At 41.3% G+C, this 24,454-nt stretch overlaps 13 protein-coding genes across 13 annotated transcripts; 4 read left to right on the top strand and 9 right to left on the bottom strand.

Moving 5' to 3' along the window:
- Positions 1–21: 21 nt before the first annotated feature.
- On the top strand, positions 22–1,486 carry WALSEDRAFT_43431 (L domain-like protein; the record flags this gene model as incomplete). Its single annotated transcript, XM_006956681.1, has 1 exon — positions 22–1,486. One exon carries the CDS (start codon positions 25–27, stop codon positions 874–876), a length of 852 nt encoding a protein of 283 aa, XP_006956743.1. The 3' UTR covers positions 877–1,486.
- Positions 1,487–1,636: 150 nt separating this feature from the next.
- Positions 1,637–3,031, bottom strand: WALSEDRAFT_59576 (hypothetical protein). The gene is made up of 2 exons (XM_006956680.1): positions 2,375–3,031; positions 1,637–2,327 (listed from the first exon to the last, which is right to left on the bottom strand). Exons 1-2 carry the CDS (start codon positions 2,960–2,962, stop codon positions 1,725–1,727), a joined length of 1,191 nt encoding a protein of 396 aa, XP_006956742.1. The 5' UTR covers positions 2,963–3,031; the 3' UTR covers positions 1,637–1,724.
- Positions 3,032–3,079: 48 nt separating this feature from the next.
- WALSEDRAFT_43426 (hypothetical protein) lies at positions 3,080–9,586 on the bottom strand. Its single transcript, XM_006956679.1, has 8 exons — positions 9,368–9,586; positions 7,969–9,323; positions 5,901–7,921; positions 4,356–5,850; positions 4,133–4,308; positions 3,801–4,086; positions 3,488–3,752; positions 3,080–3,337 (listed from the first exon to the last, which is right to left on the bottom strand). The coding sequence occupies exons 1-8, from the start codon at positions 9,555–9,557 to the stop codon at positions 3,123–3,125; spliced, it is 6,003 nt and encodes a 2,000-aa protein (XP_006956741.1). The 5' UTR covers positions 9,558–9,586; the 3' UTR covers positions 3,080–3,122.
- A 142-nt stretch (positions 9,587–9,728) lies between these two features.
- On the bottom strand, positions 9,729–16,318 carry WALSEDRAFT_59574 (hypothetical protein). The gene is made up of 14 exons (XM_006956677.1): positions 16,104–16,318; positions 15,915–16,054; positions 13,423–15,865; positions 13,074–13,376; positions 12,993–13,030; positions 12,870–12,942; positions 12,455–12,826; positions 12,196–12,405; positions 12,035–12,145; positions 11,487–11,985; positions 11,326–11,442; positions 10,498–11,277; positions 10,379–10,451; positions 9,729–10,331 (listed from the first exon to the last, which is right to left on the bottom strand). Exons 10-14 carry the CDS (start codon positions 11,538–11,540, stop codon positions 9,751–9,753), a joined length of 1,605 nt encoding a protein of 534 aa, XP_006956739.1. The 5' UTR covers positions 11,541–11,985; positions 12,035–12,145; positions 12,196–12,405; positions 12,455–12,826; positions 12,870–12,942; positions 12,993–13,030; positions 13,074–13,376; positions 13,423–15,865; positions 15,915–16,054; positions 16,104–16,318; the 3' UTR covers positions 9,729–9,750.
- WALSEDRAFT_43420 (DNA repair helicase) lies at positions 11,481–16,318 on the top strand. Its single transcript, XM_006956678.1, has 12 exons — positions 11,481–11,719; positions 11,768–11,827; positions 11,878–11,985; positions 12,035–12,145; positions 12,196–12,405; positions 12,455–12,826; positions 12,870–12,942; positions 12,993–13,030; positions 13,074–13,376; positions 13,423–15,865; positions 15,915–16,054; positions 16,104–16,318. The coding sequence occupies exons 1-10, from the start codon at positions 11,597–11,599 to the stop codon at positions 14,518–14,520; spliced, it is 2,496 nt and encodes an 831-aa protein (XP_006956740.1). The 5' UTR covers positions 11,481–11,596; the 3' UTR covers positions 14,521–15,865; positions 15,915–16,054; positions 16,104–16,318.
- WALSEDRAFT_4166 (WD40 repeat-like protein) lies at positions 14,586–16,324 on the bottom strand (the record flags this gene model as incomplete). Its single annotated transcript, XM_006956427.1, has 3 exons — positions 14,586–15,865; positions 15,918–16,050; positions 16,100–16,324. Coding segments are annotated over 3 exons (1,638 nt in total), but the record flags the coding sequence as incomplete, so codon positions are not given.
- Positions 16,325–16,440: 116 nt separating this feature from the next.
- Positions 16,441–18,217, bottom strand: WALSEDRAFT_35813 (HD-domain/PDEase-like protein; the record flags this gene model as incomplete). The annotated part of the gene is made up of 5 exons (XM_006956676.1): positions 17,887–18,217; positions 17,580–17,841; positions 16,940–17,534; positions 16,810–16,893; positions 16,441–16,758 (listed from the first exon to the last, which is right to left on the bottom strand). Coding segments are annotated over exons 1-5 (1,581 nt in total), but the record flags the coding sequence as incomplete, so codon positions are not given.
- Positions 18,218–18,300: 83 nt separating this feature from the next.
- On the top strand, positions 18,301–18,651 carry WALSEDRAFT_35810 (putative peptidyl-prolyl cis-trans isomerase NIMA-interacting; the record flags this gene model as incomplete). The annotated part of the gene is made up of 2 exons (XM_006956675.1): positions 18,301–18,480; positions 18,528–18,651. The coding sequence occupies 2 exons, from the start codon at positions 18,301–18,303 to the stop codon at positions 18,648–18,650; spliced, it is 303 nt and encodes a 100-aa protein (XP_006956737.1).
- An 83-nt stretch (positions 18,652–18,734) lies between these two features.
- On the bottom strand, positions 18,735–19,551 carry WALSEDRAFT_13295 (Metallo-hydrolase/oxidoreductase; the record flags this gene model as incomplete). Its single annotated transcript, XM_006956431.1, has 4 exons — positions 18,735–18,888; positions 18,931–19,068; positions 19,114–19,200; positions 19,244–19,551. Coding segments are annotated over 4 exons (687 nt in total), but the record flags the coding sequence as incomplete, so codon positions are not given.
- A 187-nt stretch (positions 19,552–19,738) lies between these two features.
- On the bottom strand, positions 19,739–20,053 carry WALSEDRAFT_7884 (hypothetical protein; the record flags this gene model as incomplete). Its single annotated transcript, XM_006956428.1, has 1 exon — positions 19,739–20,053. A coding segment is annotated over one exon (315 nt), but the record flags the coding sequence as incomplete, so codon positions are not given.
- A 496-nt stretch (positions 20,054–20,549) lies between these two features.
- WALSEDRAFT_35806 (hypothetical protein) lies at positions 20,550–22,586 on the bottom strand. The gene is made up of 3 exons (XM_006956674.1): positions 22,346–22,586; positions 20,824–22,298; positions 20,550–20,773 (listed from the first exon to the last, which is right to left on the bottom strand). Exons 2-3 carry the CDS (start codon positions 22,080–22,082, stop codon positions 20,695–20,697), a joined length of 1,338 nt encoding a protein of 445 aa, XP_006956736.1. The 5' UTR covers positions 22,083–22,298; positions 22,346–22,586; the 3' UTR covers positions 20,550–20,694.
- Positions 22,587–22,644: 58 nt separating this feature from the next.
- WALSEDRAFT_59573 (hypothetical protein) lies at positions 22,645–24,268 on the bottom strand. The gene is made up of 2 exons (XM_006956673.1): positions 23,566–24,268; positions 22,645–23,520 (listed from the first exon to the last, which is right to left on the bottom strand). Exons 1-2 carry the CDS (start codon positions 23,648–23,650, stop codon positions 22,847–22,849), a joined length of 759 nt encoding a protein of 252 aa, XP_006956735.1. The 5' UTR covers positions 23,651–24,268; the 3' UTR covers positions 22,645–22,846.
- WALSEDRAFT_62719 (hypothetical protein) lies at positions 23,726–24,435 on the top strand (the record flags this gene model as incomplete). The annotated part of the gene is made up of 4 exons (XM_006956672.1): positions 23,726–23,776; positions 23,826–23,962; positions 24,034–24,355; positions 24,400–24,435. The coding sequence occupies 4 exons, from the start codon at positions 23,726–23,728 to the stop codon at positions 24,433–24,435; spliced, it is 546 nt and encodes a 181-aa protein (XP_006956734.1).
- Positions 24,436–24,454: the final 19 nt, after the last annotated feature.

The raw sequence follows: 24,454 nt of genomic DNA, 5'->3' as shown, positions 1-24,454 counted from the left end.
AATAGTTGGTTGTTCACTTCAACGATGGAACTCGATTTGGTGCATTTAAAATTGAATGACGATGAATTAACGTTTGAGGATAAAGAAATAAATAAATTGTATTTAAGACAGAACAATCTAGAGTTATCAAAATCACTCGATATTGAGGGAAATAAACTAGAAGAAATTGATTTATACGATAATAAAATATCTGATGATAATCTAGTCAATTTAACTAATCTATCTAATTTAAAGATATTGGATTTGTCTTTCAACCTCATTAGGTCAATCAAAGATATCGAGAAGCTCCCATTGAAAGAACTCTACTTGGTACAGAACAAGATCGTCGATATAAGCAATTTAAATATCCCTACCTTGGAATTGTTAGAATTGGGTGGCAACAGAATCAGAACAATCCAGAATCTCGACTACTTGTCCAATCTGAGGGAACTCTGGCTTGGTAAAAACAAAATAACTGAAATTGCCAACATGGATAATCTATCCAATCTGAGAATTCTCTCATTGCAAGCTAATAGAATATCTGACATCACCGGCTTAGATGGTTTGACGAATCTCGAAGAATTATACCTCTCACATAACAACCTGTCTTCTCTGCAAGGTTTGGATAATCTCACTCAGCTGAACACATTAGATATTGCTCATAACAAAATTGAGACAATTTCCAACGTTAAACATTTGAAAAATTTGAAGGAATTCTGGGCAAACAGCAACAAAATCACATCTTTGGAGGAGATTGAGAGCGAATTCAAAGACACACCATTGGAAACAATCTATTTGGAGCATAACCCTGTACAACAGACTCTCAACACTCAATATAGACTCAAATTGAAATTAGCACTCCCACAATTGAAACAAATCGATGCAACTTTAACTTAATAAATTTATTGTTTTTATATTAGGTGGTACGCCTTTATCTTCCATCATCCAATTGACTAAATCCCATTTCTTATACTTTGTGCACCAGTAAAGCATCTCTGACGTAAGCTCTAAAGGTGGTAATGATCTTTTCCGCTTCTTTCCTTTCTTCTCTGTCCTCTCTTCTGTCAAGCGCTTTAATCTATTGATATCACCATTCAGGATGAGATATTGGACAGCTTTGTGATTGCTTAGGCTGAGGTTTGGCTTATGAGATAATAACAACTCTATTAGATCGTCATTCTTCATTGATATCGCCTTGATTATTGGGTATCCATTCAGACTATTGACGTCTACATTGTAATTATCAAGTAACTTCCTTGTAAGATCGACGTTATTGTACTTTATAGGCGTTTTGCTAAATTGTTTACACTCCAGATTGTAATCTTTGTATATTTCTTCCACTCTATTAAGTATTTTTACATCAACTACCCGATAAGAGAGTAGATGTTCTATAATCCTCTTCTCTATTAGCTTCTGGGTAACTCTACCTTTAAACCTTATGTAGAAGCTATTGAGTAGATAATCAACCTTTTGTTCCGTATAACTTTGCTCTATAGCATTGTAAATCCTCCTTGATACAGAAACCAAATTTGAGTTGGCTGCTAAACTATGAATATATTGAATAATCTATGGTTATTTAGTATGATATAATGTATATAACTACTATCACACCTCATCTGGTAAATATTTAAAATTCATTCATCATTCTACAAGAAAAGAAGACGGGTATAGTTAGTTATCTTGAAGTAACAAATAAAAAATATGAAAAAATCGCTTTGCTAACTATAACTAAAACAATGCTAACTTTAAAAACTAACAAGACCAAGTGTGAGATCCTCCGCACGATGAGAATTCTCATGTCTAACGCCATTTAAACAAGGTACTGCCAGATTATTTGCTGGTGTCTTTCCAAACTCATCAGAAGGAATTTCATCATGGTTGTCTTCCTCCAAATCTGCGAAAGTTCTACAAACCGGGCAACTAAAACAAGGGTAATGAGTGTTTAAGATTGTCCTCAAACATTTGTAATGAAAAGTGTGAGAGCAGGGTGCAATAAAGAGCGCCTGGCATATACCAACAGGGAAGAGGCATATAGCGCAATCGAGGCTATCATTGTCGTTATTGTTATCACTTTGGTAACTGCCCACGTTTGGTTCCTTAGATGAAAGTTCCTTAACTTGCTCAAGGGCCCTAGCATGGAAAGCAACAGGTGACTTCATCTTATCCCCTAGTTCGACGCGAATTTTAACGCAACGATAGAGTGGGTCTGTCCCGCCTTGGTAGTCAACACCAAGCTGAATGATGTCGCCATCGCGAATTTCGTATGGTTTCGAAGCCTGCGTTGAACCAGACAACCGTCTGTGATTAAGAAACGTTCCACTCGAGCTTCCTGTATCTCTCAAAAAGAACTGTAATCGTTAAGAATGTAATCGATATTCATAAACTGTAAACACACCTTTGCTTCCGTGTTGACACTTATCTCAGCATGAGACCGTGATACTACTTTGCTCTTGAATGCAAGCCTAAGACTGTCGGTACGGCCACCTCCACCCATTAGTCCCTTCTTATCAGCATCCTCTTCGGCAGCTTTCTCACTGAAGCGACCGACTTTAAGGCGTGCGTTTGGCTTCATCTGACGAGTAGTTATCGCAAAGTTTGGTGAGCGACTATTCTCTAGATGTGGTAGAAGCCTGATTTTGTATGACGGACCGTCTTTGTCCGCAGGAGGATCACCAGAATCATCTAAATCAGCGTCAAGATCACCATCATCACTAGAACCTGCAGTAGCTGGCGGTGATTTACGTTTTGAAAGTTGCCGTCTTATCGTACCCCTTATCCTGCTACCTTCGTCTAATCCAGCGCTATGACTGGAAGATCTATTCCTAAAAGTGCTGAATATGTTGCTCATGAATGTCCTATTAGAAGATGTGGTCGCGATATTCGAACCTGAAGTGCGGTCATCTTGTGATCCAGTAGATTGATAAACTGCGTCGTGTGATCGCGTCCTTGAAACTGGCAGGTCTAAGCCCGCTGTAGAAGTCATATTAACTGTGTATCCAAACCAAGTCACTATTCAACTATTTATTCCTCAGCTGATGGAGGTTTACGTCAAGCAACTTCTGGTGGCTGAATATCCGATCGATCCACATTCCAAACTGTTGGGATATAAAATAAAAATAAAAATACATTTACTACATTAACAATTAGGTATATAGTCCAGTTATTTTCAGCAGCTGCTCGATCACTTCATCCTTATCTCTACCTTGCTGCAACGCTAGTCTCACTCTGTTGAAATCCATTGTGTTTATTGCATTGTTCATTCTGCTAACGAGTGCTTCTAATATAGAAATCATTTCGCCATCACTTGCACCATCCGGTATAGCTGGTGCGAGAAGGTTAGCAGGAACGACGGCGAAGACTTCTTTTTCTTTGTCTCTCCAATCATTCTTATCTTTGTGTGATGTATGCCTATTCAAAGCCTTCTCTCCTTTATCCTTCGTACTTGAGTCACCTTCATTGTCGTCTTCATTATCTGTGTCTAGTTGGACAAAGTGTTGAGGGTGAGTACTCTCGCTTTCCACTTTCTCATCTTCATCCTTTTCTGGCATCTCCGTAGGTTCTTTTTGTATCTTTCCACCAGCCAGACTCTCTATCTTGACAACTAGTTTGGCCAACCTACGCAACTCATCGGCATGCAGTATTGGTGGTGTTGATTCAAACACACTGGTGCTAGGTTCATGCTGACCAGTCGTGCTTGCAATATTCTTATCCAATTGTAGACGACCCCTGAGCTGAATAGGATAGAGTAATGATAGGTGCTCAGGTACTTCCAACTAAAGCATCATTTAGTTTACAATAGCTATCAACGTTATCATACTTACGCCTTTCAATCTCCTTTCACCGACTGTAGATACACCGAAACCTATTCTACGTAATGAGGCGACTTCACTCTTGATTTTATTCGACATCCCTGTCTCAGACTCTGGTGAATTTGGATCCAAAGAGAAGAAGTGCTGCAATTCGCTAACTACATCTCCACTAGCCATTATCTGTCCACCTTCTGCAGCGGCAGCGACTCTCGAAGCTCTGTTGACGACAGGTCCCCAGTAATCCATACGTTGAGTGACCGGATCGGCTTCGCAGACTGGATAACCAACGTGTATACCCCTGAAGAGCTTTGTTAATGAAATACGACTCAAAAGTAAATACTCACATTCTGACAGACAACCCGCGAGCTATCGAATTACCATTTGCATCAAGTAATGGTCTTCCTTCATCTGTCTCTAGAATCTCCTTTGGCCAATCCTGGCTGAGAAGTTGCAGCTGGACAGTGAAACACCACAATAATGCCGATGTGACAGTTTGGAATGAGACCATGAAAGCATCACCCTATAGACAAATTAATAAACACCTCATCGTGCTCATTTAGTACTTACTTCAGTTTTAACTTCATATCCACCAATAGTCCGCAAATGTCTCCTGAGAAGATGGTTGTGTATCCTCATAGCCGACTGCATACCTCTGTTGCTCTCCCACAAGATAGTTGAGTTGCGAATATCTGTGAATACAAGGGTAACATGCCCGACTGGTGGTGAAACTTCTCTATCGAGTCTTGCCAATGTTCTATCACCTACGACGGCCTCGTCACCGCGTCTTCTCTGACCAGTTCTTCTCAATCCACCATAATAGTCATCCTCGTTGCCTTCGAGAGATGATGGCAGGTGCTTAGGACGGAAAATGTCGGCTACACTAACTACCATTACCATGAGATTACCTTGAGCACCATACGCAATAGCGAAATCACGCAATTTTTGAGCAGCTGTCATAACATCATCTCTTGTAGTACGAGCAATGTCAACGGCCGTCTGATAACTTATGTAATCCCATAAACTTTTGTTAGCAACAATAACGAATTCATCCATATCTGTAAGAGTGATTGTATGCACAGCCGGTCTGGCGTTGACGGCTGGTTGAAGATGGTAGAAACCGAGTGACTTGGAAACATCTAATTCGTCATTGACCTTACCTCCAGGTGTTACCCAACCTTCAGCAGCGCGAATACGAGCAGTTTCTGGACGCGCAAGTGGTTCATGTTTAGTGGAAACTACTCTTGGCGATCCTGATCGTGAAATAACAGCTAAGGAATCACCTGCGTTTGCGACGTGCATTGTTTTATCAACTATATAAACGACAATCGCTGCGGCACCTGATTTGACTTCAAACATACCCATTTCTGGGGCATCCTTAGCCGTTCCTGTAGGAGTGGAGACAACAGCCATGACAGAATTTGCTGATACTTGCGAAGTCTTCCGACTATCAGATTTCGAGGATGATTTGTTTAACAAGTTCGATAATGGAACAACATCACTGTAGTTAGATGTTTTACGTCTTACACCAACCAGAGATGACAGTGTAGTGTCGAAGAATTTCTTGTTCAGTCGCAGGAATGCCCGGCGAAGTGCATCTGGAATATCATCACCAGGTCCTAACCTTGACAATTCCTTGTTTAATTGCGGCTCGAAACTGTCGTGGAGGTACTTAGAAAGGTGACAGCCATTCGCAGATGTGCTGACTTTTCCGTCGAAGAAACCGAACAGACATTCGTTCTCTTTCCCTCTAAACCTCGGTACGACGAAATCTGACATAGATAGATTTTCCAAATTACCAATAGAGTCGGCAATACCATATGCCATGTTGTTTATATTCGAGAATGATGTGCGGACACGGCGGTTCTCAGATTCGTCTGGTAAGGAAGGAACTCTCAGGGTGACATCCATCAAGCCCAATACTCTTAATTCTTTCAAGTTCGAAAATTCAGCCAGGTTGAGTGTACCAGGTGCATTTGAATGTCTATCATAGTCCTTAACTTCGCGAATCTCGAGACGCTTGTTACCAGAAAAGTTCAAATAACGAAGATCTAAATTCCAATTCCTATCAAGAAGGTTAGCAACTAGTTTTCACTCTGTGATGGATTTCCTCACCAATTCCAATCGTAGCCCCAATTAGCAATGTTATACTTGAGGACATTAGAACCAACATCTAAGACGTGCAATTTGGCAATTTTACCGAGCTCTGCAGGTAATACTTGGATCTTATTGCTATTAACATGAAGAATACGCAATGCAATAAGTCTTTCTAAATCTTCTGATGGTAAATTACGAAGGTTATTACCAGAAAGATACAATTCTTGTAAACCGCTATTCTTACCGAGACGATGAGGAGGTATTTCGTCAATTTCATTGAAAGATAAATTCAATACCCTCAATTCTGTCAATAAACTGATAGGATCGAATACCTCATCAGTAACTCTATTATCTGCAATTAATAGTTTTTGAAGTTTAGAAGCAAGTGGTAAAGCAGGTCTATTCTGTGGAGTACCCGATCCACCTATTTGAGGATTAGCTGACGATGCGGACGTTTTCCTATCAGCTTCTGAACTAATTGCTGATGAGGTACTACCACCTCTCATACCCAAAGCTGGATTACTTGATTGATGTGACATAGCATTTGTAGCTAAAGCTGCTATTGTTGCATTAGGTGCTGAATTTGAATCGTGATGGAAGGGAGGATCAGGGAAGTCGTCCAACAAATTACTTGAAACATTTAAAACTTCCAAACTTTTACATTGCCAAATTGATGTTGGGATTGATTTTAAGTTGTTATTATGTAAAGATAGTGTACGTAAATTGCTGAGGTCACTAATAGATTCAGGTAATGCTGAAAGCAGATTATTAGTACATGACAATATTGATAACTTTGATAATTCTCCTATTGCACCAGGTAAGGTAGTGAATTGATTATAATCTAAAGATAAATGCGATAAATTTGGTAAATACCTGAAAGCATCATCTGAAATCATTGCTAATTTGGCATTAGATAAATCCAGTCTAGTTATATGTGCAGGATTATTATTAACTGTAGATAAAGAGAAAGAAGTTAATGGATTGTTCGGTGCTTTGAATCTATTGGCATTTGGTCCAATTTTAACGTCTAACACTCCAATGTGGTTGAAATCTGCTAAGAGAACTTCGAGATTTGGTAAATCACATACAACTGAAATATTGGTAAGAGCGTTTCTTCTGATATCCAATTCACGAAGACTTGTCAACTGTGCTGCACTCTTCGGAAGAACGGCTAGTTGATTACCAACGAAAACTGCTCGATGAATCTGCTTTAATTCACTTATCTCTTCAGGTAAAGTTTGGAAGGTGTTAAATGATGCGTCAAGATCTTGCAACCCCTTAAGTTTACATACGACTTGAGGGAATACGTCAAATTTGTTATTAGATATGTTAACATATTTCAAATGCTTCAATTCCGCCAGTGATTCCGGTAATTGAGTTAAACGATTGTTTTGCACTTTCAAACTGTGTAGTTCTGGTAAACATTTGAAATCGATATGATCAAGTTCTGGCATCCGATTACAGGACATATCCAATCTCGTCAAGGAACGACAGTAAAGACGAACACTTGGCCATAATCTTTTCATTGATACCATAGAGAGCTTGAGTTCACGTAGTGATGTACATAACTGTATGAAATCGGATGGTAGATCAGTGAGTGGATTCTTTGATAGATTGAGATATATCATTGAATGTGCATGACGATAGAGGAAGATAGGAACTGTTTGAAGGTTTCTTCCTTGTAAATCAATATACTCGAATGAACCAAATGAACCAATGTCTTCTGCTTCATAGTATGTCACTGTTGCTATCCTATAGATAAATCTGCAAATAAAGCTTAAATCTTCCTTTCCAAGTTCATCAAGGTGATCATTTTCAGTGAAACCAAGTTGTTCCAATCGACGTCTCTGAAGCAATAATGGCTTTTCAGACGATCCCATTGCTCTTTCCTTCAACTTTTCACGTATGTAAAGTTGGTACATAGCTGGTTGCACTCTTAACTTTTTCGCTATCATATGCGATAACTCATTAACGCTAGTGTTTAAACCACTTGAGAAGGTAAGATATGAACCGTCACTCTTGTAAATGCGGATGCAGTACTGTCAAGTGTCAGAAGAGCCCAATTGAAGTGGATGTCAGCACTCACATTACCATTTGGGCCTCGAGAGCCATGCTGAGAAGCACTACCAGCTGTCGATGGCCTCTGCATACCTGGACTTCCTTGACGTTTAGCTGATGAAACCCTACGAAGGGAAGCTTTACGTATGTCTTCGCCCATCTCTGCGGGTTCACTCTGTTCAGCTGTAAGGTGTTGAATTTGACCGCCTGATGCATTAGACTCCTGGCGAGATCTGGTACTATAGTGACCAGTGTCACTATTCTTGCGACTTTCATCGACATACTCATTAACTTCTGTACTTGATGGATCATTGTGTTCCAGTGCTTTGAGTTTAATCGGTCTAACACCAGAATTTTGATCTGCAGAGGTTCTTTGGAATGCAGGTGATCCCCAAGTAGCAGCTTCACCAAATGCACCGTTCCAATTATCTTCTTTAGGGTTAAAATCAAAGTAGTTGGATACCCGACGTTGATGATTATCATCGTCATCGTAATAACCGTCACCTTCATTTTCTTCTGAGGTCTCTGATTCATACTCTTCATTGTGATTTGCGGGTTCTTGTACGATACCCCAACTTTCTGGCGCTTGCCAACCAGACGAAGTGACATTATTATCAGTTGCTAATGTAGGAGGCGACTGTGTTTGGCTTATGGATGTCTTTATGCCCCCGAGCTGAACATGATCTGGTTGCCTAGGTGATGGTGGACCAGAGCGCTTTCCACCGAGCCGCTTTGGAATGTCGTAATCTGAAGGTGGTGGATTGATGCGCCACTTTGAGTTTGCGGGGAATTTACTATCACCTCTCTCGCTAGAACCCTTCCTTGTGTTGCTTTTCACCGGACTAGGAGGTGACATCGATAGACTTGGTGCTAATTGCGGTGGCTCCATCGTTCTTGGAGAAGTACTGTAGGTTGACTTTTGTGCGCGTGGGCGCTTCGAGCGTGGAAGTGGTTCCAGATCAAATTGACCGGTCAAGAATGCCGGTGTCGGTATCGTCATAGGAGGTTGGTTAGCTTCAGATCTACGTCCATTGCGCTGGGCTCTAGATGATGAGCCTGAAGAAGTCGTGTTCTTTACTGAAGAGGCTGAAGAGTTGCCAGCAGTAGAGGATGAACCATGGCGTTTCGATCTCTTTGGTTGATCTTTGTGTCCCGCTAAAATACCTTCCATATGTGTTAGATCGGTGTCTAACACGAATCCAGGATCGCCGGGTGCGACTTCTGGTCGTTTTTCTGTTGATTTTCCTTGGGAAGATTGTGGTTTACGCTGTTGTTTAGAACTAGATAGTCCATCAGGTAAGGTAGCAAACGGCTGTGATTCTTTTGTTAAGTCAGCTTTTGATGCTGCCCTCGATAGTGCGGGTGACTCGTTTGAAGTTCCAGCTATTCCATGTAAGATAAGTATAAATAAGAGAAGAATAACAAACCTGAGGTATCTGGACGATCGTTTGGATGTACGGAAGTTGTCGAAGGCTTTGATTTGAGTAGATGCTTCCACCCCTTCCTCTTGTGCTCCCCTGAAGCTCGTTTGTGGTCTAGCGAACTCCTCTCTGAGAGATCTGGTGTAGATTTATTCTGGCTGAGGACTTTGTTTAATGGTGGCGTATCTGGGGGCATGTAATTCACGCTGGTGTTGTTCTGTGGCTGATTTGAGCTGAGCCATGGAGCTACTGGATTGTCGTAGCTGTCAATACTCTGTGGGATATGATGGTCATCCTTAGACGTAGATGCTTTTCTGTTGCGTGTAATCTTTTTCAATTTCTCCATCTTCAGACATCGACGTCGGATAAGAAGATATATTAATCTATGATCAAACTTGCTTAGACAATACTAACCCGAGGGCTACAATAATAATAGACGTTATAGGCGTAATAAGGGCATAACTAATGAACAACGTTTTCGAAATCAATTTCTCAAATGCGTCACCCGATGTGGCTTGCGTCAATTGTGCGAGTGTAAGCGCTGGCGGTGAGCCTATCAATAAACACGCAGAGACTATAAACACCGGATCGTCGAGTATTCGGTCGTTGCGGGTGAGGTCATCCCAAAGGAACAACGGCAAAAGCATAGCAGGTGTAATGATCATCCTGGCCACTACTGCGACAAATATAGTTCTTCTTTCTCCTCTTTTATCCTTGCTAACATGCGTGCGCGCTTTCGTGATGTTTGAAACTCCATTTGTGAAGAATGACTGGACACTACTGACAAAGCTTGGGTGACTTCTTTGTAAATCGCCTTCAATATGATTGGCGGACGCTTGAATGGTAGTTGGTTTGGTCTCTGGTGATGATGAATAGAAGTATGCACCAAGTACGACAAGCGTGAGCGGAACTGAGACATTTCCAGCACTTTTGATGGCACCTCTAAGCGGCGTAGCCTTAGCAAGCACGGCTATGTGTAATTTAGTTATGAGACATATCCTATGGCTTTTTGCATACCTTGTAATGGCCTGATCAACGCAATCACAAGCGAGATAAATGCTGCCCAAAGTGGTGGAGTCATAAAAGATATCTAATGGTAGTTAGTAACTGAGCATTATCTTCAAATTAAGACTTACAAACCCTGACCATAATCTTGACATTCTCTTTGAAGTCTTTTTCCAAATACGCTGTAAAGTGCTGACTTTACCTGTACCACTCGGCAGTCCCCATTCACTATCATCACTAGATAAGGTATCAGCTTGATCGCTTTCATCAGCGGTTTCGTGGAAATAAGATTCTGGAGGCGGGTTACCTATATCAGGATGTGTCGTTTTAGGAGATAATTTCTGGTCATTAGTGTAAGTGACAGGGGAAGGAGCACTGCTAGATGGAGCAGACGGCGAGAGTGTAATGTTTGGATAGTTTCCAGCGGATTCAATGTGTGAATTCTGAGTGAATGCAGCAGCAGGATCAGTATCAGCTGCTGTAGTATCGTTGAAAACTGTCGCTTCTTCTGAAGCTGAAATTGATCGATTGTCTTCAGATTCGTCGGCTGCCGCGAGCAACCTGACACCCCAACTCCATCTAAGGATCTGTCCTAATGTAGAATAGACGACTAAGTAGGTCAGGGATCTACCGAGCATCGTTTCCTTCGTATCATGCGCTGTCCATTTAAGGTGTGGGACAGTCGCAACCAAAGACTGCATGAGTGCTATTGGAAGACTATTAGAGTTTTGAAATGCACCACATGCTATTGCAAAGTTTCTCTGGCGCTTATTAAGACCAACCAAACGACCTAAAAGATAGGCTGAAAGTGCGGAAGCGCTAGTTATAAGAACGAATCCAATGGGAATAACGTGTAATTCTTTGAGTTTAGATGGCGATAAAGAGAACGCCACTTTCGAGAATAAAAGTGCCTATTTGTCCGCTATTAGATAAGCCGACTAGGGGAGAACGCGACGCACGGGTGTGAATAAATCAACATTGAGTTTATTAAGTAAGCGTGTGGCTGGTTTATCAATTATCTTCCTTGTGGCCAGGAAGTATCCACATAAGCAGAGTACTATTACTTCGAGTACACTCTGGATTCAGTGAGGAGTCGTCAATTAGCTTTGAGTCTACGCACGTTAAATACAGCTATAAGTAAATCATCAACAGGCGGTGTTTCGCTATTTGTCATAAAATGGACGTAGGAAAAAGAGAAATTTCGAGGCACGCAACTTAGCTTGGCTTATCATGACCAAGGAATTTTCTGCATTCCCCTACGAGCCGTACCCTATACAGAATGAATTCATGTCTGCGTGCTACGACGCATGCGAGAATAGCAAAGTTGCGGTGCTTGAATCACCCACCGGTACTGTGAGTCTACTATACACCGACATTCTGCGTTTTTTATAGGCTTGTTAGGGTAAATCACTCAGTTTATTAGTTGCTAGTTTGTCATGGTTGAGGGACAATGCTATACGCGTATGCTTTGATTTGCTTGTCAGTCACATTCCTGACATACTTTTCCACAGTCAAGGGAATCAACGATAAGCAAGCTAAGAGAGGAATTACTAGCAAATAGAGGTAATAAACCCGCTTGGGTCATCGAGCATACTATCAAACTCAAAAGAGAAGACCTTGTGGGTTTATCACACTTTGAGAATTCGCGATATTGATAGACATCCACAGGAAAATGAAGTTAGGCTTATGGATGAGAGGCTAGCAGCTGTCAAGGAAAAGGAAGCATCCCTGCGTAATCATTCACTCAAAGACACAATCGATAAGCCAAGGAAGAAGATTGTAAGGTGCTACATTGTTAAACCCCCCCCCCTGCTAATGAAACAATGTAGCGGATAGACTATGATGAGACAGCTGAAGATGATGATTTCTTGCCAGATGACATCAAGCATAATGACGAGAATGACGACATAAATGCAGATGCCAAGGCAATGCTAGATCAATTTGAGATGGACGCTTCTAAAAAAGGATCTAGAAATCAAAAGCATTCAAAATATCTCGAGGCAGCTGAACTAGAAGATCAAGAGGTAGATAGAACGAAGGTATAGTGTTTTCTTTCTGCATAATCATGTTTCACTCAACTCATTCAAGATATTTTTTGCTTCTCGCACGCATTCACAGCTATCGCAATTTATCTCTGAGATAAACAAAACCACATATAAGCAGGATGCCCGTGTGATATCACTGGCATCTCGCAAAAACCTCTGTATCAACGAAAAGGCAAGGAATGCACCAGGCGGAGACGCGGGCTTGAATGAACGTTGCAGGGAGCTGCGAACGGCACCTGCCTCTAGCGAGAAAAGATGTAAATTCTATCCGAAGATCGAGGAGCAGACGAAATTACTCGAATTTCGCGATCATGCCTTAGCTTCCATTCGTAATGTTGAAGATTTGGAGGAACTTGGCAAGAACCTCAATGTCTGCCCTTATTATGGGTCAAGACGGGCGATCAAACAGTCTGAAGTGGGTTGGAAAATTTGCATGTTTCAATATCTAACAGAGTTAGATATGCACCCTCCCGTACAATCTTCTCCTATCAAAACGTGCGAGAGAATCCATGGGTATATCTTTAAAAGATCGTAAGTGTGTCACATTTCAAATTGAATAGTGAGTAATTACGTTTCATCAGACATAGTTGTGATAGATGAAGCCCACAATCTCATTGACGTGAGTCCTTTTACTCGATATGATGTTATTTAACAGCAACAAGACCATCCTCGCCGTACATTCATGCAGCGTCTCTTTAAAGACACTGAATGCGGCAATGAAGGCCTTGTCTACGTATATACAGCGCTATGGCAAGCGCCTAAAGGGTAATCACGTAGTATCTCTCAAACTCTACGCCAAAACGTTAAAGGGATTGATAAATTTCTGCCAGAAAGTCCGTTCTGTTAACAAGAAACCCACTCAGGAGATTATTTACCTCCCCAAAGATGTCGTGGGAGACTTCGGTGAGGATGTAAACTTGGGTAATGTAGAGGCATACCTCCGTGATTCGCATATGTCGCAGAAGGTGAGGTAATAATATTGCGTATCTGCCATTACTAAATATTCAACAGTTAGGTTCTTTTGCTGAACGTGAAGCAAAGAAAGATGGATTGAAAAATGGACAATTAACTAGTCCTGAATCCCTTAGTTACGCATCTGCAAATTCTATGCATCAAGTTCAAAGTCTCCTTCTCGCTTTGGCTTATCCAGACGCTGATGGTCGCGTTGTTGTGACTTTCGATGCTGAAATACCGCGATTGAGCTATCAATTGCTGAACGGAGCTGAACACTTTAAGAGCATAGTTGATGATGCTCGATCAATTATCTTGGCCGGTGGTACAATGCATCCTGTTAGCGATTTCAAGACATTCTTAATGCCTTCACTTCCCGCATCTCGATTTAATAGTTTGAGTTGCGAACACGTTATACCACCAACCAATCTCCTCGCTACTGCTATAACCAAAGGTCCGAGTGGACAAGAAATGGATTTCAGGTTTGAAAACCGTTCAAAGGTGGACTTACTGAATGAATTAGGTATGATCATTCAGAATCTAGTCAATCTTATTCCAGATGGTTTAGTAATCTTTTTTCCATCTTATGGTTACTTGAATACTGTTGAATCTCATTGGAAGGCTTCTGGATTACTCAAGCGGATTGAGCAGAAAAAGAAAGTGTTCCGTGAGCCTAAGGAATCAACAGATGTGCAAGCAACCTTAGATAAGTATGCAGAGGCAATTCTAAACAAATCAGACAAGATGACAGGATCTATACTTTTCGCAGTTGTTGGCGCAAAATTGAGCGAAGGTATTAACTTTTCTGACAACCTTGCACGAGGAATAGCCATGGTTGGACTACCTTTCCCTTCACCATCACCAGCTTTGGAAGAACGAAAGAATTATGTGAGGAGCTTCAACAAACAAGCAAATCAAGACACTGGTAACGAATTAGTAATGAACCAATGTATGAGGGCAGTGAATCAATCCATCGGTAGAGCAATCAGACATCAAAATGACTGGGCTGGATTGATACTAATTGATAAGAGATTTGCAACATCGCAAATCCAAAACAAACTACCCGGTTGGATAAAAAAAAGTGTCAGTGTATCAAACAGCTTCCCTCAAGCAATTAAAACAATAGCGCCATTCTATTCCCATAAAAGGAGATTATGAAATGAGAGTTGTTATAAATACAGTAATGCAAAAATTAGTATATAAAAAGAACCAAACCCTTACTCATCCTCATACTCGTCATCTTCATCATCCGATTGAACGCCAACTAAACCTTCGTTTTGACGTTCACGCTCTTGGAAGTTGCTGATACGACCAGAGAATGCTTTCCTGACATTAGTGTTTGTACCTATATCCCATACTTGCAATTTAGCTTTAGATCCACCTGCAGCCAAGACCAATGGATCATCAGGACTGAAGGATACATTGAATATTCTACCAATATCCAAATCTCTAGATGTTGTTAAACTGACATTATTGAGGCTACTTTCCGTTTGATCTATGTTCCAAATCTTGATTTGTTTATCAGTACCACCTGTGGCCATACAGCCCTTGAAATGTGGATTAATATCAAGTGCAGAAGTTGCACCATCGTGTGCAGCCAAAGTGAAAATTGATTGCGATTCGTTGACAACTTTATCACCTTGCTTGACGGATGAAAGGTTTCTAATATCGAATTGTTGAACCAAACCGTTCTCAGTTGAGACGTAGAAGTTGTTACTACTAAATGGATCCCATTTACATACTTCAACATCAGCACTGACGAGGCAACCGACACCATCATCAGGAGATCTCGTATCGAATACTCTAACGGTCTTATCGAAGCCACCTGTCAATAAAACTTCACCTTGCTCTTCATTCCATTGCAAAGACTGAACTTTCTCATTGTGTGGGTTGAAACTTCTCAATGCTTTTGATGTATTCAAATCCCATAACTTGACAGTCTGATCGGCTGAACCAGATGCGAGAATATTTCTATGTAATTTGTTCCAACTCAATGACAAAATAGCGTCAGTGTGATATTCATCATTTGCTTTATTAAGCTTTGACTTCTTTTTACCAGTACCAGCAGCAGGTGCAGTCAATTTTGCAGATTTGCCCTTTTCGAGTTTACCAAGAATAGTGTCTGGATACATACCATCGATTTTGTCCAAAGACCAGATTTCAATTTCTGGCTCGAAGGTACCGACGGCGATGAAGTTGCCTGGGTTACCATTTCCTGGTGTATAATCAAGCCATTCTAAACAGAGTGGGAAAGACGGCAACATGAGGTCATGATGGACGTATAGATTCTCTTGTGAGTCGTCGTAAACGTGAACTTCTAAGATTGACAACTCGTCTTCTGTCTTTGCGGACACGATCATGTTATCTGATGGGAGAACTTCCATTTCTTCCCTTAATTCATCATCTTCCTCCTTCTTTTGTTCTTCTGAGAGGGTAACGTATGGGTCTTCGTCTTGATTTTTATAGTAAGAAAGACCTTTGATGTTAGAGAATGCTCCGAGTGCTGCAATAGTTTGTTAGCTTGGCCTATACTCTGGTATAAAAATACTAACCACCAGCTTCATTCGATTCCTCATCATAGTTCTCTAAGTTATACTCAGACAAATCGTTAGGATCCTTCTTCTCCTTCTTCTCGCTGGATTCATCCTCACTCATACTCTCGTCGTCGTCGTCGTCGTCTTCTTCCTTCTCGCTTGAGTTGATAGTCAGATTTGCTAGAATGGTTTATAGTGTAAACTAACTCATCGTTGTCATTCTCGACATCCATACCCTCATCCTTGGCTCTTCTTTCATCCATTTCTTTAGCTTCCTTCTCCGCTCTAGCAAGTTCAGTTTGTGCGTCTTCCAATTCAACTTTTGCTAAAGCAGATATTCTCTCCATCTCCTTATCATCGAGCTCATACTTTGTTGGGTGCTGCTCAGGAATACCCCTCTTAACCCAGGCTATACTACTAATCAAGCTCATGACTGAATTGATTGAAGGAAGAAGACAGTACAAAAATATAATAATCAGACTAAATTTTAAATATTTCCAACTAATATGCAATAAATTATAATAATAAAACTAATCTACCTTTTGTCTCTTTGATAGACCTCCAAGTGACTCTCTTTTGCGTGTTTTGTTTCCAGCTTTAAATGAATCTGGTGAGCTATACTTTGAAATAGGATGAGCGTAATCTAATGGTACGGTTTCTGCATCGTTAGGGAATGACGGCATGCGCGCGAGTGATCTAGTCTTCTTTCCATTTGAACGTTGCGTTTGAGGTGTGTCCACTTGACTCTCCTCAGCTAGAGTGCCCTGGCTAGATGATGATTCAATAGCTATATCATTGCGCTTCTCTAATTCTAATCTAGCAGCTCTGAATGCATGTTGAACAGCTCCGAATTTGCTGGCATCTATATACACTGTTAGTACTTCGTAGAACGTCACTCAAAGCATCAACAGACCTTTCGTAAAGCATCTCAACCATAACTCTTCAAAATGTTCAGGACGTGCGTAGAGTGATTGATCTCTACGCAACTTAAATTTATCTGAAGAGTTCATTTAGTAGGAAGTGATAACTTCAAAAACACCTACAGTCTGGTCCTTGACCGTATTTACTAAAGAACCAAATCTTGCTCACAGGATCCTCCTGTTTCATGCCATGGTGTATACGTGTCCAATCGACGATAATATCATCAGCAGTTAGTTCAACATTATCAGGCGCATGTGATGCAACAAATTCTGAGTTCAAATTTTCGATATCTTCTTTCGTGAATTCGCTAGATGGGTATACTGAATGATCGACGCATCTGTATAAATCACGAAGATATAACCGTTGAAGAATATCCCTAGCAGGTCCTAGCTCTTTGGCTGTTGATCTATTTATTTCCTCGATAACTGAATCTGTAAGGTGAAGATATTCATCTGGATTAGAGATCTTCTTTGAAATCCCTAAGTAGTCATCTGCAGCGACCAGCGCGTCTACTATCATGTATTCAATAGCTTGTGATGCTTTATGGGTATATATTCTACGATGGAGTGACCAACGAGTGTGAAACAACTCTGCAATGTTTATAACTTCCTTATGATCATAGCAGAGTTTGTCATCGATAACTCTCGCTGATTGGAGTATACGAGATGTATCGTGAGTGCTGTTAACACCAACATTACGTGTATCGCGGGCCATATACTATATAGAATGTTAAATGGCTTAAACAAATTATGAAGAACTCACGTCAAACTTATCAACATCCAAGCCATTCTCGTTGTTCGCTACAATGTGAAATAAGAATGGCTTCTCTTGTCTGTCTGTATTAGGACGTGGACGACCACGTATGAGGTCCTGAATGAATTCCAGCTCATCTCGTGGGAAATCCAACGTGCTGCGTTGCCGCATACCATTAAACAATGCTTCAAGCATCATTTCTGACGCGACTTCATGACTCCACTTAAGATTTGGAGATGTAGCTGGAATGAACGTGTTATCGAATACGTGACTGGAAGTGTATTAGTTATAACCGCCTGTAAACCGCGAAACGAACCTATATGGACCGTGCCCGAGATCATGACATAGACCAGCCAATGTTACGCAACGTATATCCCTATCGTCAATATTCAAATATGGCTGACGTGATTGGAGGAGAGTAACTAATTGATTCGCTAGCCAGGCCGTACCGATAGAATGCTCAAACCTGTTATGCGTCGCTCCCGGGAAGACGAAGTAAGAAGACCCAAGCTGCTTGAGATAACGGAGACGCTGGAATTGTGGTGTATCGATAACACTGAAGCATAGAGTATCTAAAGTTATATATCCATGAATTGGATCGTTAATTTTCCTTTCATTCCAGAAATCTTCTACGCTCATTATTGTTGCTTCAAAAGATACAAAGATAATGCCAGCAAAAAAAGGTGGAGCAGATAAAGTGAGTTTAAAATATATATAAAATATGCGATTTATGACTCAAAAAAAGCCTCAAAAAGGCGCTCAACACATTCAACTTCGTCATATTCTCACAGAAAAGCATAGCAAGGCAGCTGAAGCGTTGGAAAAGATAAATAATGGTGAGAAATTTGACAAAGTAGCCATGGAATACTCACAAGATAAGGCAAGAGCTGGTGGTTTGTTGGGTTTGAAAGTGAGTCCCAATCACACGCGTTTTATATCTAATAACGACAATCCAAGAAAAAAACCGACCTCGTAGAACCAATTTCTAGTATAGCATTTGATTTACCTATAAATCAACCATCGGAGATCGTCAAATCAGAATTCGGTTATCACATTCTGCTCGTAGAGGCACGTAAATAAAGCATTTTTACAATATCATCCTTTGTTCTTCATCTCACGCAGTCTTGCCATCACTTCAATAGGCGCAGACTCTCCTGTAGCATCCTGGACTGCCTTCTCGTGGAGTCTCATGAATGGGTTGTGTTTCAACTCATCAGCTATGGTGTAAACACCAACAGTACGCTTGTTAGTATGAGTGTAGTCTGCCAAGTCCTTCAATGCTTGGTTCTCAGGCTCAATTTTGAGTGCGAATTTTACGCTTTGTTTGTCAGTCTTTTTTTTACAATATAGGATAACTCACTTTCCAGCTGTGTATTCATGACCATTGTATACTACAGTTTCTGATGGAAGCTTTGCTAGCACACCGTTCAACGATTTGTGCATCTCTTCAGGCGTACCCTCGAAAAATCTACCGCATCCAGCGGTGAAGAGTGTATCACTAGGAGTAATTGAGTAAAGCTTATGTCAAAACATCAACACCTACCCTGTGAATACAGCTTTCTGTCTAGTTGCCTTATCTTCAACAAAGAATGCTATTGAATCTTGGGTGTGGCAGGGTGTACCGAAGCAGCTGCAATGGATTAATCAAGTACTCATAAACGAATAGCGCATACCTTATATCCAGATTTCCAAATTTGAAACTATCGCCGTGTTTGACGATATGAGATGTCGCACTTGCTTTATTCGATCCGGCGTAGAATGGAATGTTCGGATAGAGGGACTGAAGTTGGCTGTTACCTCCAGTGTGGTCATTATGATGATGTGTACTAATATTTGCTGATATTTCGACACCCTCAGCTGTGGCTGTCGACGTCACTTTGTCGACATCATAAGGATCGACAGATGCAGCTCTCTTTGCTATTTCGTCTATTATCAAATAGGCGTAATTATCAGATTGGTTTGGTACTGGAACAATTCTCATTTTGTTTACTAGTGAACGAAGCATTCAATGACGCAAATAATTGACGAATTAGCCGTGATTTATTTCAAAAATGATAAAAAAATTCTAAAACAAAAGTATATTGTTACATATAATTAGATTATCCAATAGATACATATCACAATCTTCACTTCTTCTTGCCGTTGTTTTCCTTAGAGGATGTCCCGTGGAAACCCATCCTTTCGGCATACGCGAGTTCCTCAGCTGGTGTGAGCTTATCAGCTCCACTCCAATTAGCAGAACTAGTTCTAGCTCTAAATTTGTGTCTGTTTGGATTCGTAGCTTGGCCAACACCGAAAATATCATCCATTGAGAGTGGTCTCATCATACCGAAAACCTCATCTGGATTGATAGTCGACTGCATCTGTAATTGTGCTTTAAGATTTGGTGATTCCGCCCATCTAGGGAGTTCATAATTCTTTGGTGTTTCATCTTCACTATCACTATATTCACTGTTGATATCTGGTAACTCGATGGACTCGGTGTTCGATGATGCGTTTGTGTTTATCAGTGGAACTGGCTTCGGTAATGGTAGAGCTGGCTCTTTGTCCTTGGTTTCTTTAGCGGTGCTGGCGCGATGAGCATTCGACATAGCTTTATATCCGAGGGTGCCATTCGATGCACTAGGTCTGAGACCTCTATGTAATGGTGTATTAGATACTCTCGTCGCACTCGTAGTACGTTGATGCATTGGTCTTACTGCACCACCAGTTTGACGCTGTGATTGAGAAATAGCCAATTTGTTCTTTCCACTTTCGTCATCGCTTGGTGCTCTACTGGCTTTCCTAGCCGCGAATGCCCTCTCCCTCTCTCTTTGCTGTTGTTGAAGTCTCTCTTGCTGAGCTTGCGCTTTCTTCGCAGCCGCTGCTTCTTCTCTTTCTCTTCTTCTCTTCGCAAGTTCATCTCTTTGGGCTCTTCTCTCAGCTTCTTGTCTCTCGTAGACTTCTTTTTGTGCTTGTACACGTTTCATTTCTTGCTCCTTTCTGAACATTGCTTTACGCTCTTTCTCTTTCTCTTTTTCTTTCTCAGCTGCCACCCTTTCAGCTGCCTCTTTCTGAGCTTGCTGTATTGATGCTTGCGATGGCATCCTTTGGTGTCCAGGACCGACACTACCACTTGGTACAGCTACTGCTGATGTTTTCTTGTTGAGTGATTTCCCCATTTGGGTAACACTAGGTCCAAGAACACTAGAAAATTGATTCTTGAAACTAACGTCAGCAAAATAACTCTAAAATTACGCGATACCTCACCTTTTTATCACTATCTGTGCTGCCTGCACGTGGACGGAATTTATTAGCAGTTTGTAAGGGCTTGACAGTCAAAGATGGCTTAGGCTGTGGTTGCTGCTTGGTATTTGGTTGTTTAGCTGGTCTGGTTTGGTCATCCTCATCAGCTTCATTACCATCTTCGTCCATGTTATCTTGGTTAGTGTGTTTCCTCTTGTTCTTCATTTTATCTTCGCTTTCGGCTTTTTGACGCTCCTCTTCTTGTTTCCTCTGCTGTTGTGTGATTTCTGAAAGGTCCATTGGTTCATCTCTGCTTTCCTTGTGTACATCAAGGATGGACCTTTCGACAGCGTCTTCATCTTCGTGTTCTTTGTCTTCCGTTGGCTCTGGGTAAGGTTCTGGTTCAAACTCAGTCTGCATTGGAGCTTCTTCTTGATCCTCTTGCTCAGGCTCTTCATGCTCCTGGTCTTGCTCCTGTTGGCCAGAGTCTGAAGCCGGATAAGCACCTGGTATGTGTGCAGATACTCCACTACCCCAGCTCTTTTCAACGCGTTTCTTTGGGGGACTGTTAGGTGGTGTAGTAGAGTCACCGAGTTGTGCATTCACTGAGGACGCTTGTTCTTGCGGTTGTTGCTCTGACGGCTGCACGATTGGCTCTGAAGCCAGAGAAATTGGAGCTTCCTTAGGCGGTAAATCAAACAAGTTTACTTTCCTTTGGGTACCCGCGACTTGCGTCAAACGTTTGCGGATTTCAGCTGTCTTCAGTGCTAATGCATCTGCCGGTGTCTTTGGCTCATTAACTTGTTGCTCGTATGAGGAACTCTTGTTAAATTTGCGGGATTGAGTGTGTTCAGATGTCTCATCTTCGATCCTGTCAGATTTGCGTTTAGACGATGACCTCTCGGATTCTGAAACGTTTGGACCACCTTTGACCGACTGGCTTAGCCAGCTTGCGCGTGTCATCGACTCTTTTGATTCTTTTGCCGTCGATATCGACTTCTTCAATGGTGAGCGTCTCGGTAAAGATGCAAATGCGAGTGATTTGCGCGGTGGACTATTGTTCTTACTCTTGATTGTGTCTTCCTCATCTTCATCGCCTCTAATTGGCGCCGTGAAATCGGTGGATGGTTTGTGTTTCCTTGCACTTCCTTCAGGCTGGACAGGTGATTGTTTTTCTTCAGGCTCAGCGAGTTCTTCTTGTGGTTCGTCAAGAATTTCTTCTGGCTCGTCTTCCTCCTGTTTGTCTTGCTTGTTATTGCCTACTTCGGCATTGTTATCATCACGCATGTCTAGCAAAGCTTTGTGGAAGGTGTTGACAGCCGGTGGAGGTGACTTATGCGCCTTTTCGGTCGTGTTCTCTGGTAACTTGACCGATTTCTTAGCCGTTTGGTTCGTATATAGCGGTAAACGAGAAGGTGAGTTGTGAGCCCTAAGAGGTGATTTTGATGGTAATTCTGGCTGCTCTGTTTGCTCTGTATTTTCTGGCTCCTCGTTGAAAACATCCTAGAAAGGGGGTCTTAGTTTATAAACCACGGAAAACGTGAACATACTTCGTTTATTTGCTGAATTTTCTTGGCTGATTTCTGCGCAGCTGCTATTGCTGCTCTAGTACGCCTAGTAGAGTTCTGCCTCCTTGATGGTGTTTTCACCAATTCAGTAGTTGGAGCCAACTGAGTGCTATTGAAGCGTGATAAGAAATCATCTACGAAGTTGCAACCATCTTCAACTAAATCTTCTAAAATGTTCAGCGGTTGGTGCGCGTCTTGCTCTATTTTTGAGCGTATATTAGTCGCCCAATTCATCGCGTCGTCGTTTGAGTACAACTAAGGTAAAGCGCGTAAATAATTATAAAATTCGTTTAATAACATTTATATAGACAAAAATATTACAGAAATATTCAATTTTTTTACTTTTATTTTGTGTTAATCAAGTGAAATAAGTGAGTTGAGTGAAATAACGGTATAGAGTGACTTGCTCTTGTATTTTTGATAGTTTATTGGTATAGAATCGTTATGTTTCTTTTTAATTTTTAGCAAGAGAAAGCTATTTTTTTATAACTCCAGATCCAAATCAAACTGTGTTGCATCGTCTTCGTGGGTGTGTGGTTTTAAAGTAAGCGTGCTATTTTCCATATTATTCATTGCTGGCGTTGGTAACTGCTGAGTTGTATTGATAGCAGGAGAAAGCGTGAAGGCGGAGGAAATTGAAGATGTTCTGCTCGAATGCTTTCTACGTCTCTCTAAAGGTGTCAACAACTCATCCAAACTGGATGGCAAAAATTCTTCACCATTCTCAAGATCGTCAAGTGTCTCATTCTTGTCTAAATTGATGTCATCGTTATCAACATACGAGAATGACCTCCAATTGTAATACAAACTTGGCCTCTGGAAGGAGCTCAAAGATTGGCTCAGCTGATGTGTCTCTGGCTTGGCGACTGGGCTTGATTCTGGCTTTAGTGACGTAGTAGGGAGTGCATTCAAGGACGTAGATTGAGGTATACGCAACAAATCGTCTACTTTATTTAAGCTTTCTTTGATTAGATCCTTTTGTAGCTGTAAAGCCTCTTTCTTGTTCCTTTTGTCCATTGACTGAGGCTGTCCAGGCATGACGTGACTTAACGCACATCTATGGCCAAATCGACAACTACCCTTTATATACCAAGTACATGGCTGTATATTAGATTTATTCTTTGCTTGGGTTGAGTGACTGAACGGGCAATCGTCACCTGTTCAGTCGTCAGCCACAGGATCACCCTATAAAATAGACTCACCAGCTCTGCACTGATCCTTCTTGTAGAATTTACAGGGTACGTGGCTAGTTACTGAGCCATTCTCCTTGCTTGATAAGCTGCTCATAGGTCTTTATATTCAACGTAGTGATAAGACGCTTAATTACGCTATTTAAATTAAAAATCTTCTTAAACTCAAACGATGACGACGGTCGATAAAGTCGATATACATCCTAGAGCACTCGTTTGTCAGGTCTGCTTCTTTTGTTTCCGTCTATAGACCGAATTGACACCGCTATAAGGACGCTGATTTGAGAGGTAATATAACGATATCAGATGGTACAGTAGTACATCCAAAGTGTACTATATTAGCCGTACCCGGTCCTATCATCATAGGCGAGAACTGTATCGTTGAAGAAAGTGCAATTATAGTGAATAGGTAGGTAAAAGACTTCTGTAGTGAATATATCACCTATATACAACCTAAAACACCTCTAACAACCCCGATAGACGTAAAGAGCCTATGTTAATTGGAAATGAAAACGTCTTCCAAGTTGGCTCCCGCCTGGAAGCAGCATCAGTAGGAAACCGTAATACATTCAGTCCAAAATGTAGAGTATTGAGCTCTATAGAGATACCCGACGACTGTTTTATCGGTCCAGCTTGTTTGGTTGCCCCCGCATTCACGAATCCACCAAGAGAAGACTTGAGTGAACGTCTCCAAGACTACACACAGGTATTCGGGCAAAATTCTGAGCGCAGGATTGGCGACAGCGTCGGTAAAATACATCAAAGGGCTTTACTCGCGAAACATTTGGATTATTTGCGATTTGTGAGTACTCAGGATGTCTTCTCGCTCGACTAACGCATGAAAAGGCACTACCAAAGTATGTCAAAATGAGGAATGTATAGAACAAAATGTATGATTATT

Source organism: Wallemia mellicola, assembly GCF_000263375.1.
Source record: "Wallemia mellicola CBS 633.66 unplaced genomic scaffold WALSEscaffold_3, whole genome shotgun sequence".
In the NCBI taxonomy this organism is placed as follows: Eukaryota; Fungi; Basidiomycota; class Wallemiomycetes; order Wallemiales; family Wallemiaceae; genus Wallemia; species Wallemia mellicola.
Note: the sequence above shows the minus strand (reverse complement) of the source record. Positions and strands in the feature narration are given on the sequence as shown.